The 17,135-nt window shown below is 42.4% G+C and overlaps 1 protein-coding gene across 1 annotated transcript in view; it reads left to right on the plus strand.

The window, feature by feature from the left end:
• Positions 1 to 219: 219 nt before the first annotated feature.
• Positions 220 to 17,135, plus strand: part of rmdn2 (regulator of microtubule dynamics 2) — a gene marked incomplete at both ends in the record, with an annotated part of 61,648 nt that continues 44,732 nt past the window's right edge. Inside the window, one exon of the mRNA XM_084165022.1 lies at positions 220 to 701. Within this exon, the coding sequence (XP_084021148.1) occupies positions 220 to 701 (482 nt within the window). The remainder of the gene's footprint in view (positions 702 to 17,135) is intronic.

Here is a 17,135-nt window from a genome sequence, read left to right on the forward strand (position 1 = left end):
GTGACTATGGTCCCAGCTGCCTTGAGATCATTGACAAGATCCTCCCGTGTGGTTCTGGGCTGATTCCTCACCGTTCTCATGATCATTGCAACTCCACGAGGTGAGATCTTGCATGGAGCCCCAGGCTGAGGGAGATTGACAGGTATTGTGTGTACAACAAAACAAATTAATTATTCATGTGTCTTTCTAATTTCTCCCCTTTCTCTCCAGGTCGGCAGGATGGCCCTGTCATCAGACAACAAGGCTCTGGTCCTGGGTGTGTTGGCTGGAGCGGCTGGCCTCAGCCTGGGCGCTGTGGTGTTGTACAACAGCAGGAGGGCCGTGCCAAAGAGTGGACATAGTGTGCATAGTAAGCTGTACCTCAGCAGTAATGACCAGCGGGTGGCTGGAGACAGTATGGTGGTGGGGGGAGGAAACAGCCTGCCGGGTCAGGCTGAGGTTCTAGATCGTCTCGCAGCCCTGATCCAGTGTGTGTCAGAGCTGAAGGATGAGGCGCGGGCCCTAAAGAGTGCCATCCCAAAGCTGCAGGACCACGTGAGGAATGAGCTGAGAGGACACAGCGGCTGGGCTGAGGGGGCTGTGGCTTGCATAAGGGCAGGCCCGCCAAACCGAGTTACACCCACACGCAGGAGGAAAATTGCAGGGGGAGTGGCCAGAGCTGGAGGCCAAAGCTCTGAGGAGGGGACTGAGAGCGAAGGAGGGTGAGTCCCATCTCTCTCTCTGGCATAGTCACATGTTATTTGGTTCAGATACAGGGGGGAAATCTGGCCATCAGTATGATTTCATAGAAAAAACAAGGCACTGTTCATAGTATTTGACATGCCTTTATTTCTATGCTAGTGCTGAGCGATTAGTGCTTTTTGAGGTTGTTTCGGATCGAATATAAAAAATATATCACGGGTTTCGATTATATAATCATAATTTATTCACATTACTTTACTTCAATAAAATATGTTTTATTTGATTACTTTATTTCATTCCAAGTCATATAGAGCTGCTGCCTAAGCTGTCTGACAAAATCACAATTTGAGTAAATAAGGCATACTTTTATGACTGCTGAATACCAACTATCAATCACTTAGAACATGTGTTTTCAGGCTCACGAAGCAACTGCTTTCTATCCCTCTCGATCACGGTTCTCTCTTCTGTCTCCATGTCTCCTCTGCACAGACCAGACAAGTTTAAGCGGATGCACAATGGATTATGGTCATTGTAGTTAATGACCATGTTTTCTGCGCTGAACTATGTAGAATATTGGCCTGTTGGAAACTACAACTCCCTACTACATCGCACAGTTCAGGCTTGATCTGATTTATCTCAAAAGAAACTGCACATCGAGCTCACAGAAAAACCCCCAGAATGAAATGGAATTCAAATAATTGAACCGACGTCGGTCAATTAGTTGTTTAAAAAATGAAAAATAACAGACATTTCGGTAAATCGCTCAGCACTATTCTATGTTCAATGGCTCAAACTCATTTTACATTTCCTCCAACGATACACTAATATTCACTGACATTAATATGATATGATTGCAGTAGGCTACATCATCTCCTCTATCAAAACATCCACCACTCCTTTTGGCATTTTATACTCAAATGCTGGTTTCCTCTTTACCAGCTGCACCACCTTAACTATCCCACCTGTACTTGAACAGTGAGCACAGTTACATGCACACAATAATACGATTATTGTGTATAGTCAGATTAATTTAATCGTTTGTTTAAAACGTGTACATGCTTTGCAAGAAGAACGATTTCCCTAATAAGCCTGTTTACATAGACACATCTGAAATAAGGCTACTGATGGGGCTTTTGATAAATGCAGAAAATCGTCAATCAAAATAAACGCTCTACCACAGTGACCATGTTATTTTTGCGAATACTATTTGATTCAGAGTTCGGACATATAAGGTTTGAATGTGAAAACTATTTCCAAGATGCATACTTTAAGTTTTGTATTTGTGTATTATACCTAATAACTTATACAATAGATACGAGTACCTGTTGATGGTCCTACTTGCAGCCCCCCGTGTAGCTCAGTTGGTAGAGCATGGCGCTTGCAACGCCAGGGTTGTGGGTTCAATTCCCACGGGGGGCCAGTATGAAAATGCATGCACTACTAACTGTAAGTCGCTCTGGTTAAGAGCGTCTGCTAAATGACTAAAATGTAAATGTAAAAAGGCTATCACTAGAAAATGGTTACAACCACCCCCCCAGTCTTGGCAATATAGGCTCTGCTCCTTCAGGGTAGCTCACTGCCCAAGCAAAGCGTCAATATAAAATAGCCTACAGGCAGTGAGCGTGGTAAGCTATACCAATCCCCCTGGCTGGAACACAGAACCTAACAGGTGGAGGCTGGGGTGCTGGTGGGAGTAAGAAGCTGAGTGAATAGACCGCCAAAGAAGGTAGGCGTGATTGATACTAGACTCTAATTGATGCCATCTCAGCTGATGCGTCAGCCTGAGGCGGGGCGATCTGGTTTCCTTTCTGAGCTGGCTCTGCTTAATTTATTAGTGTGCATGTAAACATACTCTATCTTAATAAGCCAAAGTTACATGCTCACCCTGCATCGCAAGCCAAATTGACTTGCTCAATCATTATATCTGGTTAATTGAGAAGTATGTGAATGTGGCTGGGGTGTCAGAGTGGAATTTAGTGCCACATGCCCATAATCAGGTGGTCTACTTTAAAGCGTACTACTCTCCTATCTTTTTTGTAGTGTAAAAGCTAATAGAATGGAAGTGTAATACAAAAGCTAGATCATATACTATATCACATGATGAAGACCGGGTCATATTGGGTCTTCATTTCTGTTGCCTCTGTAATCAATGGCGTTTATCCTCCTCCCTGTTGGAGAGACAGGCAGACTAGTGTTGTCACGATACCAGAAGTATGTGAATGTGGCTGGGGTGTCAGAGTGGAATTTAGTGCCACATGCCCATCGTCCTCCATCCGCAGCCAAATACCTTGATAACACGCCAGCCTAGAATAACATAAATAACGGATGTCTTTTAAAATTCACTGCCTCTTAAAACCCCTCTTTATGAAAACCAATATATTAACATGTAAGTAGTGAATATTAAAATAAAGGCACTTGTGTTGTTAACAGTGTTAAAGCTTTGTGAGACGTTTCAGTTGATATTAATATTACCCACATAGGCTAGCTTATTACATTTTTGGAAAACATTTTGGAATCCATTTTCTTATCTCTTGCTTATAGGAAGATTCCGCATACTTACTTTGATCCAAATTTCAGTTTGACTGAGCAGTAAATCTGAACTTTGCATTCAACTTCAATAGGTCCTATATATACAGTACCAGTCAAAAGTAAGGAAACACCTACTCATTCAAGGGTTTTTCTTTATTTTTACTATTTTATACATTGTAGAATAATAGTGAAGACATCAAACCTATGAAATAACACATATGGAATCATGAAGTAACTAAAAAAGTGTTAAACAAACTTGGCATTCTCTCAACCAGCTTCACCTGGAATGATTTTCAAACAGTCTTGAAGGAGTTCCCACATATGCTTAGCACTTGTTGGCTGCTTTTCCTTCACTCTGCCGTCCGACTCATCCCAAACCATCTCAATTGGATTGAGGTCGGGGGATTGTGGAGGCCAGGTCATCTGATGCAGCACTCAATCACTCTCCTTCTTGGTCAAATAGCCCTTACACAGCCTGGAGGTGTGTTGGGTCATTGTCCTGTTGAAAAACAAATGATAGTCCCACTAAGCCCAAACCAGATGGGATGGCGTATCGCTGCAGAATGCTGTGGTAGCCATGCTGGTTAAGTGTGCCTTGAATTCTAAATAAATCACAGATAGTGTCACCAGCAAAGCACCCCCACACCATAACACCTCCTTCTCTATGCTTTACGGTGGGAACTACACATGCAGAGATCATCCGTTCACCCGCACCGCTTCTCACAAAGACACGGCGGTTGGAACCAAAAATCTCCAATTTGGACTCCAGACCAAAGGACACATTTCCACCAGTCTAATTGATCGTGTTTCTTGGCCCAAACAGGTCTCTCCTTATTATTGGTGTCCTTTAGTAGTGGTTTCTTTGCAGCAATTTGACCATGAAGGCCTGATTCACACAGTCCCCTCTGAACAGTTGATGTTGAGATGTGTCTGTGACTTGAACTCTGTGAAGCATTTATTTGGGCTGCAATTTCTGAGGCTGAGCAGAGGTAACTCTGGGTCTTCCATTCCTGTGGTGGTCCTCATGAGAGCCAGTTTCATCATAGTGCTTGATGGTTTTTGAGACTGCACTTGAAGAAACTTAAAAAGTTATTGAAATGTTCCATTTTGACTGACCTTCGTGTCTTAAAGTAATGATGGACTGTTGTTTCTCTTTGCTTATTTGAGCTGTTCTTGCCATAATATGGTTGGTATTTTACCAAATAGGGCTATCTTCTGTATACCCCCCTACCTTGTCACAACACTACTGATTGGCTCAAACACATTAAGAAGGAAAGAAATTCCACAAATTAACTTTTAAGAAGACACACCTGTTAATTGAAATGCATTCCAGGTGACTACATCATGAATGTGGTTGAGAGAATGCCAAGAGTGTGCAAAGCTGTCATCACTTTTTTTGGTTACTACATGATTCCATATGTGTTATTTCATAGTTTTGATGTCTTCACTATTATTCAACCATGTAAAAATAAAGAAAAACCCTTGAATGAGTAGGTGTGTCCAAACTTTTGACTGGTAGTGTATATTGTTTTTTTTGTTACCTTTGTATTCACTATGGGTCGACCGGGTATGCGGATGACTCTGACTGTGTGACAAGAATGACCTATCTGACATCCAAGTTATGGCTTTCCCTTTTGATTGTTCAAAAAACATACATGATTGTTGTAACCACAAGCCACCACCAGATGGTTTCTAATACCATAATTGCAGCCTGCAACTACGTCCCATTTCATACACGAGGTGAGAACAGAAAGTGGAAAGAGATATGAGGCTATTCTGTTACGCCTGTTCACAGTATAGTCTTGATCTCTGAAAAAACGTAAGTGTGTTTGATGTTTTCTGGTGGTGAATATAAAAAGAGGAAAGGGATAGACTTTTCTTAGTGATGTTCTGGGACTTCCTTGAAACAAGAAAATGCTGTGGGTTAAGAACTTGTCATAGCGTTGCGGGACATTGCTCTGACTAGGAGAGCATCACCTGGATTGACTTTTCCTGTACTTTCATTAAGAATGCATTAGGTGTGCCAAGAAAAAGAAGCACCCTACCTGGCCTGGCTTGGCATCCAAACCCAGCGAAGTGGGCGGGGTAGAGCAGTGTAATGGGCTGCAGATCAGAGCTGGATCATGGCTCCTCCCCCCAGTTAGGTTAGCTCCAGATTTATATTTACATTTTACATTTTAGTCATTTAGCAGACGCTCTTATCCAGAGCGACTTACAGGAGCAATTAGGGTTAAGTGCCTTGCTCAAGGGCACATCGACAGATTTCACCTAGTCGGCTCGGGGATTAGAACCAGCGACCTTTCGGTTACTGGCACAACGCTCTTAACCACTAAGCTACCTGCCGCCCTACATCCTGGCAGAGCTCTGGTAGCAGTCGCCTGGAGCAATTCTTGCTGTAACAACATAACAAGCAGGCCAACAGCCAGCCAGAGAACTCTGGGTAGTTAGTCATTGTTGTTTTGGTGTCTTACTTCAGTCTGTCTGTGGCTGTGCCTCTCAGTTCCTCGTTTACAGACTTTGAGGGCCTAGGCACTCTTTCTCAGGCCATAATTTACTACAGGGTGTAAGACTGGTGGAACCTGTCCATACTTGAGTGAAAGGAACCAAAATAATAATCAAGTGGTGTACTTTAAAGCGTACTACTCTCCTATCTTTTTTGTAGTGAAAAAGCTAATAGAATGGAAGTGTAATACAGAAGCTATATCATATACTATATCACATGATAAAGACCGGGTCATATTGGGTCATCATTCCTGTTATTTCTGTAATCAATGGAGTTTATCCTCCTCCCTGTTGGGGAGATAGGCAGACTAGTGTTGTCACGATACCAGAATTTTGACTTCGATACCAGGCTTAGTATCACGATACTCGATACAGTCACGATACTCGATACCAAATTGATACCATGGCATAAAAATAAGGCGTATTAGCCAAAGTCACAGAATGGCACTTGATCCAGACAGATCTTTTTAGTTCAATATCATTACATATTTATTAATTAATCAATTATAGAATCATACAATCAATTTGACTTTGGTAAAAGACAATCTAACTACATAACAACATGGTAATCATTTATTTGAATGGTAAATCTCTATTGATAAACTGGGTAAATCAATACAGTTGAATGCAAATTCAATAGGAGTGTGTGCATACATTGAGTTATTGGGCTTGTTTTGGCTGATTTCATGGAGCTACAGTTGAAAAACAAGCTGTTTTCGTTCCATTTGGGACTTATTTTATTTTACTGATCAATAACATTTGCATAGAAGTATTCTCTTTTTATAATTGTGCACTGTCTCTTTTAACAGTAGAATCGCCATAGGCCAATGGCTTAGAATTAGGCAGTATGTCCAAGGGCCTCACAACTACAGACAACATGTAACCACGCCAGCCAAGGACCTCCACATCCGGCTTCTTCACCTGCGGGATTGTCTGAGACCAGCCACCCGGACAGCTGATGAAACTGTGGCTTTGCACAACTGAAGAATTTCTGCACAAACTGTCAGAAACCGTCTCGGGGAAGCTCATCTGCACGCTCGTCATCCTCACCAGGATCTTGACCTGACTGCAGTTCGGCATCGTAACCGACTTCAGTGGTCAAATGCTCACCTTCGATGGCCACTGGCACACTGGAGAAGTGTGCTCTTCATGGATGAATCCTGGTTTCCACTGTACCGGGAAGATGGCAGACTGTGGAAAAAGTCAAGGGGTGTGAATACTTTCTGAAGGCACTGTATATCCTTCACTGCAAAGATATATTTATTGGAAAACCATGCTATGGTGGGTGGGGCAGGTGTCATGCTTTTAGCATTGTCATAGCTTGTTTTCTTTTTATGCTTAATTGTCATTGTCTGGAGAAAATAAATCAACTAAAATGTGCAATGGATTGATAAAGAATGTAATGATTAATGTTTAGAGGTATGTCCTACAGCGTGCATAACGTTCGGCCCGAGCTCCAAATGTGGCCCAGAGTAACTCTATTTTTTTATATTTTGTGCTTATTCAGTAGCAGAAGGCTAGAGTATAAGGGGCCTAGTAAAAACAATGTATTTGATTGTCATCCTTGATTTTGTTGTTTGAAAGAAATGCTGGAGTATCACCCAAGTAAAGCACATGAGAGCAGTGTAACCTGTATCTCTTTTGAACTTCCTCATGTTCTATTGGCACGAGACAGCCACAATTGCAGTAACTAGAAATACATTACTGTTGTGAAGATGCCCATACTTCTATTTCCGAAGCAGTCGGACCTTTTTTTTTTAAAGCCCTTTTTCAGTCCTGTGTTACGAAACTATAGGGATTAATTAGTCATTATTTCATTTTCCTTATCCGGCTTTGTCTGGTGTGTTTGCGAAGATATTCAGACCTTGACCAGTGTTGAGATATTGCAGATTGTGCTTGGTCTTGCAGAAACACGAAGTGCCTATTACAGGGTACACACTACTCTGTATTGCACAGACGCATGACAAGGAAGGACGCTTAATTATGGAGCAGGTCAAAGTTGATAAGGAGTGTATTTGCTCAGTTTAGCCACTCACACTCTCAAGGTGGAAAGCTCAAACAGTTTGCACCAATCACTCTTCATCTGTCAAAACAGCTTCCTTGAACTTACCACCTCAACCGAGTAGGACCATAAATCTTCCAATCTGTATGCTGAGCTGTCAAAGGCCTCATTTTAAAGCATCATGTCGGAACTGTAATTCCTCAAACAGTTCCTACTGCTGTTTATTCACATCACACTGCTCACCCCGTAGCTAGAGGACATTATAACTTTTGTGTTTAGAACAGTAGCATTTATGACATTGGATAGTTGTTGATTTAAGGAGACCATTTTGTTCATTTATCAACGGGCATGTCGGAACACACAGTGAGAGGTTTTATGAAGATAAAAAGGACCTCGGGCTTTGTAATTTAAAAGCCCAGACTGTAAAAATGATGTCATGATCAGTGATGAGTGTCCAGGCCAGTCACATTTTGTCTCTCGATCTCTTGCATCCGGAACTTCACGGAAGGCACTGATTTACACAATACAGTGCATTCAGAAAGTATTCAGACCCCTTGACTTTTTCCACATTTTGTTACATTACAGATGTATTCAAAAATTGATTTAATTACTTTTTTCCCCCATCAATCTACACACAATACCCCATAATGACAATGAAAACAGGTTTTTAGAAATGTATGCAAATGTATAAAAAAGAAATAACTGAAATTCCTTATTTACATAAGTATTCTGACCCTTTGCTATGAGACTCTAAATTGAGCTCAGGTGCATCCTGTTTCCATTGAGCACCCTTGATGTTTCTACAACTTGATTGGAGTCCACCTGTGGTAAATTCAATTGATTGGACATGATTTGGAAAGGCACACACCTGTCTATATAAGGTCCCACAGTGCATGTCAGAGCAAAAACCAAGCCATGAGGAAGAAGGACTTGTCCGTAGAGTTCCGAGACAGGATCATGTCGAGGCACAGATTTGTGGAAGGGTACCAAAGCATTTCTGCAGCATTGAAGGTCCCCAAGAACACAGTGGCCTCCATCATTCTTAAATGGAAATAGTTTGGAACCACCAAGACTCTTCCTAGAGCTGGCCTCCCGCCCAAACCGTGGAGAGGGCCTTGGTCAGAGAGGTGACCAAGAACCCGATGATCACTCTGACAGAGCTCCAGAGTTCCTCTGTGGAGATTGGAGAACCTTCCAGAAGGACAACCATCTCTGCAGCACTCCACCAATCAGGCCTTTATGGTAGAATGGCCAGAAGGAAACCACTCTTCAGTAAAAGGCACATGACGGCCTGCTTGGAGTTTGCCAAAAGGCACCTAAAAGACTGTCAGACCATGAGAAACAAGATTCTCTGGTCTGATAAAACCAAGATTGAACTCTTTGGCCTGAATGCCAAGCGTCAGGTCTGGAGGAATCCTGGCACCATCCCTACGGTTAAGCATGGTGGTGGCAGCATCATGCTGTGGGGATGTTTTTCAGCGGCAGGGACTGGGAGACTAGTCAGGATCGAGGGAAAGATTAACCAAGGCCCCCATCTAAATCAATCCCTGAGAGGCCCCTTTCACTACCAGTGGTGCATTCCCTATGAGCTGAGCTGAATGCTCCCTGGATCAGAGGATGTTGGGAGTGTAAACTCTTCATCATGTTTGTTTTGAAGCTTTACCATGGTGACCACTGCTGCTAAGCTCCCTCGAAAGACTCAGATCATACCCCCTGGATTCGAAGTCTGCATATTGAATGTCCAATCCCTCTCATGAGAGAACATGTTGTGTCTGTGTGTAGAACTAGTATTAGATCTTAAGACTTTTTAATACAAATGGATCAAGTGACAATACAAATAGTCCGGAAAGCCATTTGATTAGCTGTTCAGGAGTCTTATGGCTTGGGGGTAGAAGCTGTTAAGAAGCCTTTTGGACCTAGACTTGGCGCTCTGGTACCACTTGCCGTGCGGTAGCAGAGAGAACAGTCTATGACTAGGGTGGCTGGAGTCTTTGACGATTTTTAGGGCCTTCCTCTGACACTGCCTAGTATAGAGGTCCTGGATGGCAGGAAGCTTGGCACCAGTGATGTACTGGGCCGTACGCACTACCCTCTGTAGTGCCTTGCGGTCGGAGGCCAAGCAGTTGTCATACCAGGCAGTGATGCAACCAGTCAGGATGCTCTCGATGGTGCAGCTGTAGAACCTTTTGAGGATCTGAGGACCCATGCCAAATCTTTTCAGTCTCCTGAGGGGGAATAGGCTTTGTCGTGACCTCTTCATGACTGTCTTGGTGTGTTTGGACCATGATAGTTTGTTGGTGATGTGGACACCAAGGAACTTGAAGCTCTCAACCTGCTCTACTACAGCCCTGTCAATGAGAATTTGGGAGTGCTCGGTCCTCTTTTTCCTGTAGTCCACAATCATCTCCTTTGTCTTGATCACGTTGAGGGAGAGGTTGTAATCCTGGCACCACACTGCCAGGTCTCTGACCTCCTCCCTATAGGCTGTCTCATCGTTGTCGGTGATCAGGCCTACCACTGTTGTGTCGTCGGCAAACTTAATGATGGTGTTGGAGTCGTGCCTGGCCATGCAGTCATGGGTGAACAGGGAGTACAGGAGGGGACTGAGCACGCACCCCTGAGGGGCCCGTGTTGAGGATCAGCGTGGCAGATGTGTTGTTACCTACCCTTACCACCTGGGGGCGGCCCGTCAGGAAGTCCAGGATCCAGTTGCAGAGGGAGGTGTTTAGTCCCAGGGTCCTTAGCTTTTTCTATTTTTTTTTTTTTTTGGGGGGGGTAGATCAGCTTAATACTGCAGATAGATTGTAACTTCTATCAATGTAATTGTCTGCATCACTTCCAATCCCCCATGTTTTTTTATATACACTGCTCAAAAAAATAAAGGGAACACTTAAACAACACATCCTAGATCTGAATGAATTAAATAATATTATTAAATACTTTTTTCTTTACATAGTTGAATGTGCTGACAACAAAATCACACCAAAATTATCAATGGAAATCAAATGTATCAACCCATGGAGGTCTGGATTTGGAGTCACCCTCAAAATTAAAGTGGAAAACCACACTACAGGCTGATCCAACTTTGATGTAATGTCCTTAAAACAAGTCAAAATGAGGCTCAGTAGTGTGTGTGGCCTCCACGTGCCTATATGACCTCCCTACAATGCCTGGGCATGCTCCTGATGAGGTGGCGGATGGTCTCCTGAGGGATCTCCTCCCAGACCTGGACTAAAGCATCCGCCAACTCCTGGACGGTCTGTGGTGCAACGTGGCGTTAGTGGATGGAGCGAGACATGATGTCCCAGATGTGCTCAATTGGATTCAGGTCTGGGGAACGGGCGGGCCAGTCCATAGCATCAATGCCTTCCTCTTGCAGGAACTGATGACACACTCCAGCCACATGAGGTCTAGCATTGTCTTGCATTAGGAGGAACCCAGGGCCAACCGCACCAGCATATGGTCTCACAAGGGGTCTGAGGATCTCATCTCGGTACCTAATGGCAGTCAGGCTACCTCTGGCGAGCACATGGAGGGCTGTGCGGCCCCCCAAAGAAATGCCACCCCACACCATGACTGACCCACCGCCAAACCGGTCATGCTGGAGGATGTTGCAGGCAGCAGAACATTCTCCACGGCGTCTCCAGACTCTGTCACGTCTGTCACATGTGCTCAGTGTGAACCTGCTTTCATCTGTGAAGAGCACAGGGCGCCAGTGGCAAATTTGCCAATCTTGGTGTTCTCTGGCAAATGCCAAACGTCCTGCACGGTGTTGGGCTGTAAGCACAACCCCCACCTGTGGACGTCGAGCCCTCATACCACCCTCATGGAGTCTGTTTCTGACCGTTTGAGCAGACACATGCACAATTGTGGCCTGCTGGAGGTCATTTTGCAGGGCTCTGGCAGTGCTCCCTCTGCTCCTCCTTGCACAAAGGCGGAGGTAGCGGTCCTGCTGCTGGGTTGTTGCCCTCCTACGGCCTCCTCCACGTCTCCTGATGTACTGGCCTGTCTCCTGGTAGCGCCTCCATGCTCTGGACACTACGCTGACAGACACAGCAAACCTTCTTGCCACAGCTCGCATTGATGTGCCATCCTGGATGAGCTGCACTACCTGAGCCACTTGTGTGGGTTGTAGACTCCGTCTCATGCTACCACTAGAGTGAAAGCACCGCCAGCATTCAAAAGTGACCAAAACATCAGCCAGGAAGCATAGGAACTGAGAAGTGGTCTGTGGTCACCACCTGGAGAACCACTTCTTTATTGGGGGTGTCTTGCTAATTGCCTATAATTTCCACCTGTTATCTATTCCATTTGCACAACAGCATGTGAAATGTATTGTCAATCAGTGTTGCTTCCTAAGTGGACAGTTTGATTTCACAGAAGTGTGATTGAATTGGAGTTACATTGTGTTGTTTAAGTGTTCCCTAAAAAATTTTTTGCAGTGTATATACTCCCCTTTATTACTTTTCAACCGCCCATCCTTTCCCTACTTGGGGTAAATTAGTGAACAACAATGCCCAGGCCTCTACTTCCAGCCTATACTTACTATCTACACCTTATGGACAGTCAATTTTACAATAATTATATTTTATTTGTTTGCTCCTGAACTTCTTCTACTCTCAACCTCTCCAATCATTTTCATGATGTCCATCCGGTTTGCTTCTATATGCCATATCTTTCTAACTGTGCTCTTTCCCAAAAGCTCCCAACATACAACCTATATACTTATTATGGACACAGTATGCTTACATTATTAGTTATCTTGTTATTATTTGTTGTTATTTGTTATTAGTCCCATCCTTCAACTCCATTCAATACCTCCCATCTATCTCTTAACACCATCCATATAGGATTTCTATTTGCCATATATATTTCAACTGTACTGTGATGTTTTACAAAAGTTCTGAACCTTTCTATTCTCATTGCTTCTACAGATTGTGAATTAAAAATAAACATTTTTGCTAAAAGTATTATTATATTATTGATCGATTGACTATGACTTTTCAGATCACCCAGTAATGCTATCTGCAAGGTTAGCTCCAGGTAAATATTGCAATCCTTTAGCCATTCCTGGACCTGTGTCAAAAAACAAGCTACAAATGGACAGAACCAAAACAAATGATCTAATGATTCTGTCTCTTCACAACAAAATCTGCAGAGCTGGGAAGATTGTATCCCCCATATAAATAACATTCTATTGGTAGCAAGAATTTTATATAATAATTTAAATTGAAAGATTCTAATTTTTTAATCCGGTGTCGTTTTGCGTGTCAGTTCATAAACACTATGCCATGGGATCGGTACGTCAAAAATCTCTTCCCAACTATTTTGCAATCTATATGGGATGGCTGTCAATCCTTTGGTCCTTAAGTGAAACTGATATACTTTTTTATTTATCACAGATATCCTTAACCAATTATGTTCTTTAATGCAAGGCCGACAGACAAGTACCTTACTTTCTCCCCCTTCCACTTTCCTCTTCCACTTTTGCGGTAAGGTTGCAATTATTTGGTTGTAATTTTGGGTAGAGCAAACATTTCCATATGTTTTTGTTAGCTGCATGTGCGACATAACTCCACCAGTCCTACCGATGATATCATTTATGAAGATTATACCTTTTTTAAACATTCTGTCAAAAAATAAAGGTTTTGAATTTAACCACAATATTTGTTGCATTATTTGTTCTGTCGTTTCTGGAGGATTAAATTGAAATTGCAACCAACTTTCAATGGCTTGTTTTAGAAATAGTGATATTTGGGAGACGATTTCCTTTTCAAATAACTGAAAATGAGTGGTTGTAATCTGAATAAAGGGAAAAAGGCCATTCTTGAACATTGGGTGAGACAATCTTACTAATTTGCTTGAGAACCAGTTCGGATTTAAGTATAACTTTTGTATGACTGAAGCTTTTAGTGATAGGTCTAATGCTTTAATATTTAATCATTTCTGTTCTCCGAATTCATATTCATTATATAAATAGGCCCTTTTAATTTTGTCTGGCTTGCCGTTCCAAATAAAATTGAATATTTTTTTCTCATATAATTTAAAAAACTGTTCGCTAGGCGTAGGCAAGACCATAAGCAAATAGGTAAACTGGGATAATACTAAAGAGTTAATCAGGGTGATTTTTCCACAAATTGACAGGTATTTACCTTTCCATGGTAGTAAGATCTTATCTATTTTTGCTAACTTTCTATTAAAATGTATTGAAGTGAGATCATTTATTTCCTTTGGGATATGTATTCCGAGTATATCCACATCACCATCAGACCATTTTATTGCTAAACAACATGGTAATGTAGGGATGTAGCTCAGTTGGTAGAGCATGGCGTTTACAACGCCAGGGTTGTGGGTTCGATTCCCACGGGGGGCCAGTATGAAAAATAATATATAAAAAAAAATAATGAATGTACTCACTAACTGTAAGTCGCTCTGGATAAGAGCGTCTGCTAAATGACTAAAATGTAAAATGTAATGTAAAAATTGTATTTTTTAGTGATCCAATACGTAATGTAGTACATTTGTCATTATTTGGTTGTAATCCAGAGAGGTTAGAAAATGTATCTAGATCCTCTATGAGGCTGTGGAGGGATTCTAGTTGTGGATTTAAAAGAAAACATCAGCTTACAATGACACCTTTGTTTTTAAGCCCTGGATTTCTAATCCTCTGATATTATTATTGGATCTGATTTTAATAGCTAACATCTCGATGGCCACAATAAATATATATGCTGATAGTGGACAACCTTGTTTCACTCCTCTTGACAGTTTAAAACTTTCTGAGAAATAGTCATTATTTACTATTTTACACCTAGGGTTACTATACATGATTTTGACCCATTTTATAAGAGATTCTCCAAAATTGAAATGCTCCAGGCATTTATATATAAACCCCAGTCGTACTTTATCAAATGCCTTTTCGAAGTCTGCAATGAATAGCAGGCCTGGTTTCCCATATTTTCCATATTGTTCTATTGTTTCCAATACTTGCCTTATATTATCTCCAATGTATCTTCCATGTAAAAAACCTGTCTGATTAGAATGAATAATATCCGACAATACCTTTTTAATTCTATGCGCTATACATTTTGCTAGTATTTTTGCATCACAACACTGAAGCGTAAGGGGCCTCCAATTTTTTAAATGGACTGGATCTTTTTATTTTCCACTTGTATCCTGTTTCAGTAATAATGAGATCTTCTTCTTGAGTGTCAGATAATCTACCATTTACATAGGAGTGGTTAAAACATGCTAATAACGGTCCTCTGAGTTTATCAAAAAATGTTTGGTATACCTCGACTGGTATGCCATCCAACCCTGGAGTTTTCCCGGACTTAAAGTCTTTAATTGCATCCAGAAGTTCCACCTATGTAATTTCACCTTCACATGAGTCTTTCTGTATGGCTGTTAATTTGACATTATCAATAGAAAAAACATCTCTACAATTAGCTTCAGTTAGAGGAGATGGAGGCGACTGAAAAGAAAACATATGCTTAAAGTACTTTGTTTCCTCCTTCAAAATATCATTTGGTGAATCATGGGTGACTCCGTCAATTGTAACCAGCTTAGTGATGAACTTTGAGGGCACTATGGTGTTGAACGCTGAGCTGTAGTCAATGAATAGCATTCTCATGTAGGTGTTCCTTTTGTCCAGGTGGGAAAGGGCAGTGTGGAGTGCAATAGAGATTGCATCATCTGTGGATCTGTTGGGGCGGTATGCAGATTGGAGTGGGTCTAGGGTTTCTGGGATAATGGTGTTGATGTGAGCCATGACCAGCCTTTCAAAGCACTTCATGGCTACAGACGTGAGTGCTATGGGTCGGTAGTCATTTAGGCAGGTTACCTTAGTGTTCTTGGGCACAGGGACTCTGGTGGTCTGCTTGAAACATGTTGGTATTACAGACTCAGTCAGGGACAGGTTGAAAATGTCAGTGAAGACACTTGCCTCCTCTGGTTGCATATTTAACATGCTGGTAGAAATGAGGTAAAACTGATTTAAGTATCCATGCATTAAAGTCCCCGGCCACTACGAGCGCCGCCTCTGGATGAGCGTTTTCCTGTTTGCTTATGGCCTTATACAACTCATTGAGTGCGGTCTTAGTGCCAGCATCAGTTTGTGGTGGTAAATAGACAGCTACGAAAAATATAGATAAACTCTCTTGGTAAATAGTGTGGTCTACAGCTTATCATGAGATACTCTACCTCAGGCGAGCAAAACCTTGAGGCTTCCTTAATATTAGATTTTGTGCACCAGCTGTTGTTTACATATATACACAGACTGCCACGCCTTGTCTTACCGGAGGCAGCTGTTCTATCTTCCGACGAACCATCAAGCAGGCAACGCGTCAATACAGGACTAAGATTGAATCTTACTACACCGGCTCTGACGCTCGTTGGATGTGGCAGGGCTTGCAAACTATTACGGACTACAAAGGGAAACCCAGCCGCGAGCTGCCCAGTGATTTGGCATGGGTCCCCAGATCCTCAAAAAGTTATACTGCTGCAGCATCGAGAGCATCCTGACCGGTTGTATCACCGCCTGAAATGGGACATACAGTACCAGTCAAAACTTTGGACACACCTACTCATTCAAGGGTTTTTCTTTATTTTTTACTATTTTCTACATTGTAGAATTATAATGAAGGCATCAAAACTATTAAATAACACATATGGAATTCTGTGGTAACCCAAAAAAGGTTAAACAAATCAAAATATATTTTATATTTGAGATTCTTCGAAGTTGCCACCCTTTGCCTTGATGACATATTTGCACGCTCTTGGCATTCTCTCAACCAGCTTCATGAGGAATGCTTTTCCAACTGTCTTGAAGGAGTTCCCACATATGCTGAGCACTTGTTGGCTGCTTTTCCTTAACTCTGCGGTCAAACTCATCCCAAACCATCTCAATTGGGTTGAGGTCGGGTGATTGTGGAGGCCATGTCATCTGATGCAGCACTCCATCACTCTCCTTCTTGGTAAAATAGCCCTTACACAGCCTGGAGGTGTGTTTTGGGTCATTGTCTTGTTGACAAACAAATTATAGTACCACTAAACGCAAACCAGATGGGATGTCGTATCGCTGCAGAATGCTTTGGTATCCATGCTGGTTAAGTGTGCCTTGAATTCTAAATAAATCACAGACAGTGTCACCAGCAAAGCACCCCCACACATCACACCACCTCCTTCATGCTTCATGGTGGGAACCACACATGCGGAGATCATCCGTTCACCTGCTCTACGTCTCACAAAGACACGACGGTTGGAACCCAAAATCTCACATTTGGACTCATCAGACCAAAGGACAGATTTCCACCAGTCTAATGTCCATTGCTCATGTTTCTTGGCCCAAGCAAGGCTCTTCTTCTTTTTGGTGTCCTTTAGTAGTGGTTTCTTTGCAGCAATTCGACCCTGAAGGCCTGAT

Source organism: Coregonus lavaretus, assembly GCF_964263955.1.
Source record: "Coregonus lavaretus genome assembly, chromosome: 1".
Lineage (NCBI taxonomy): Eukaryota > Metazoa > Chordata > Actinopteri > Salmoniformes > Salmonidae > Coregonus > Coregonus lavaretus.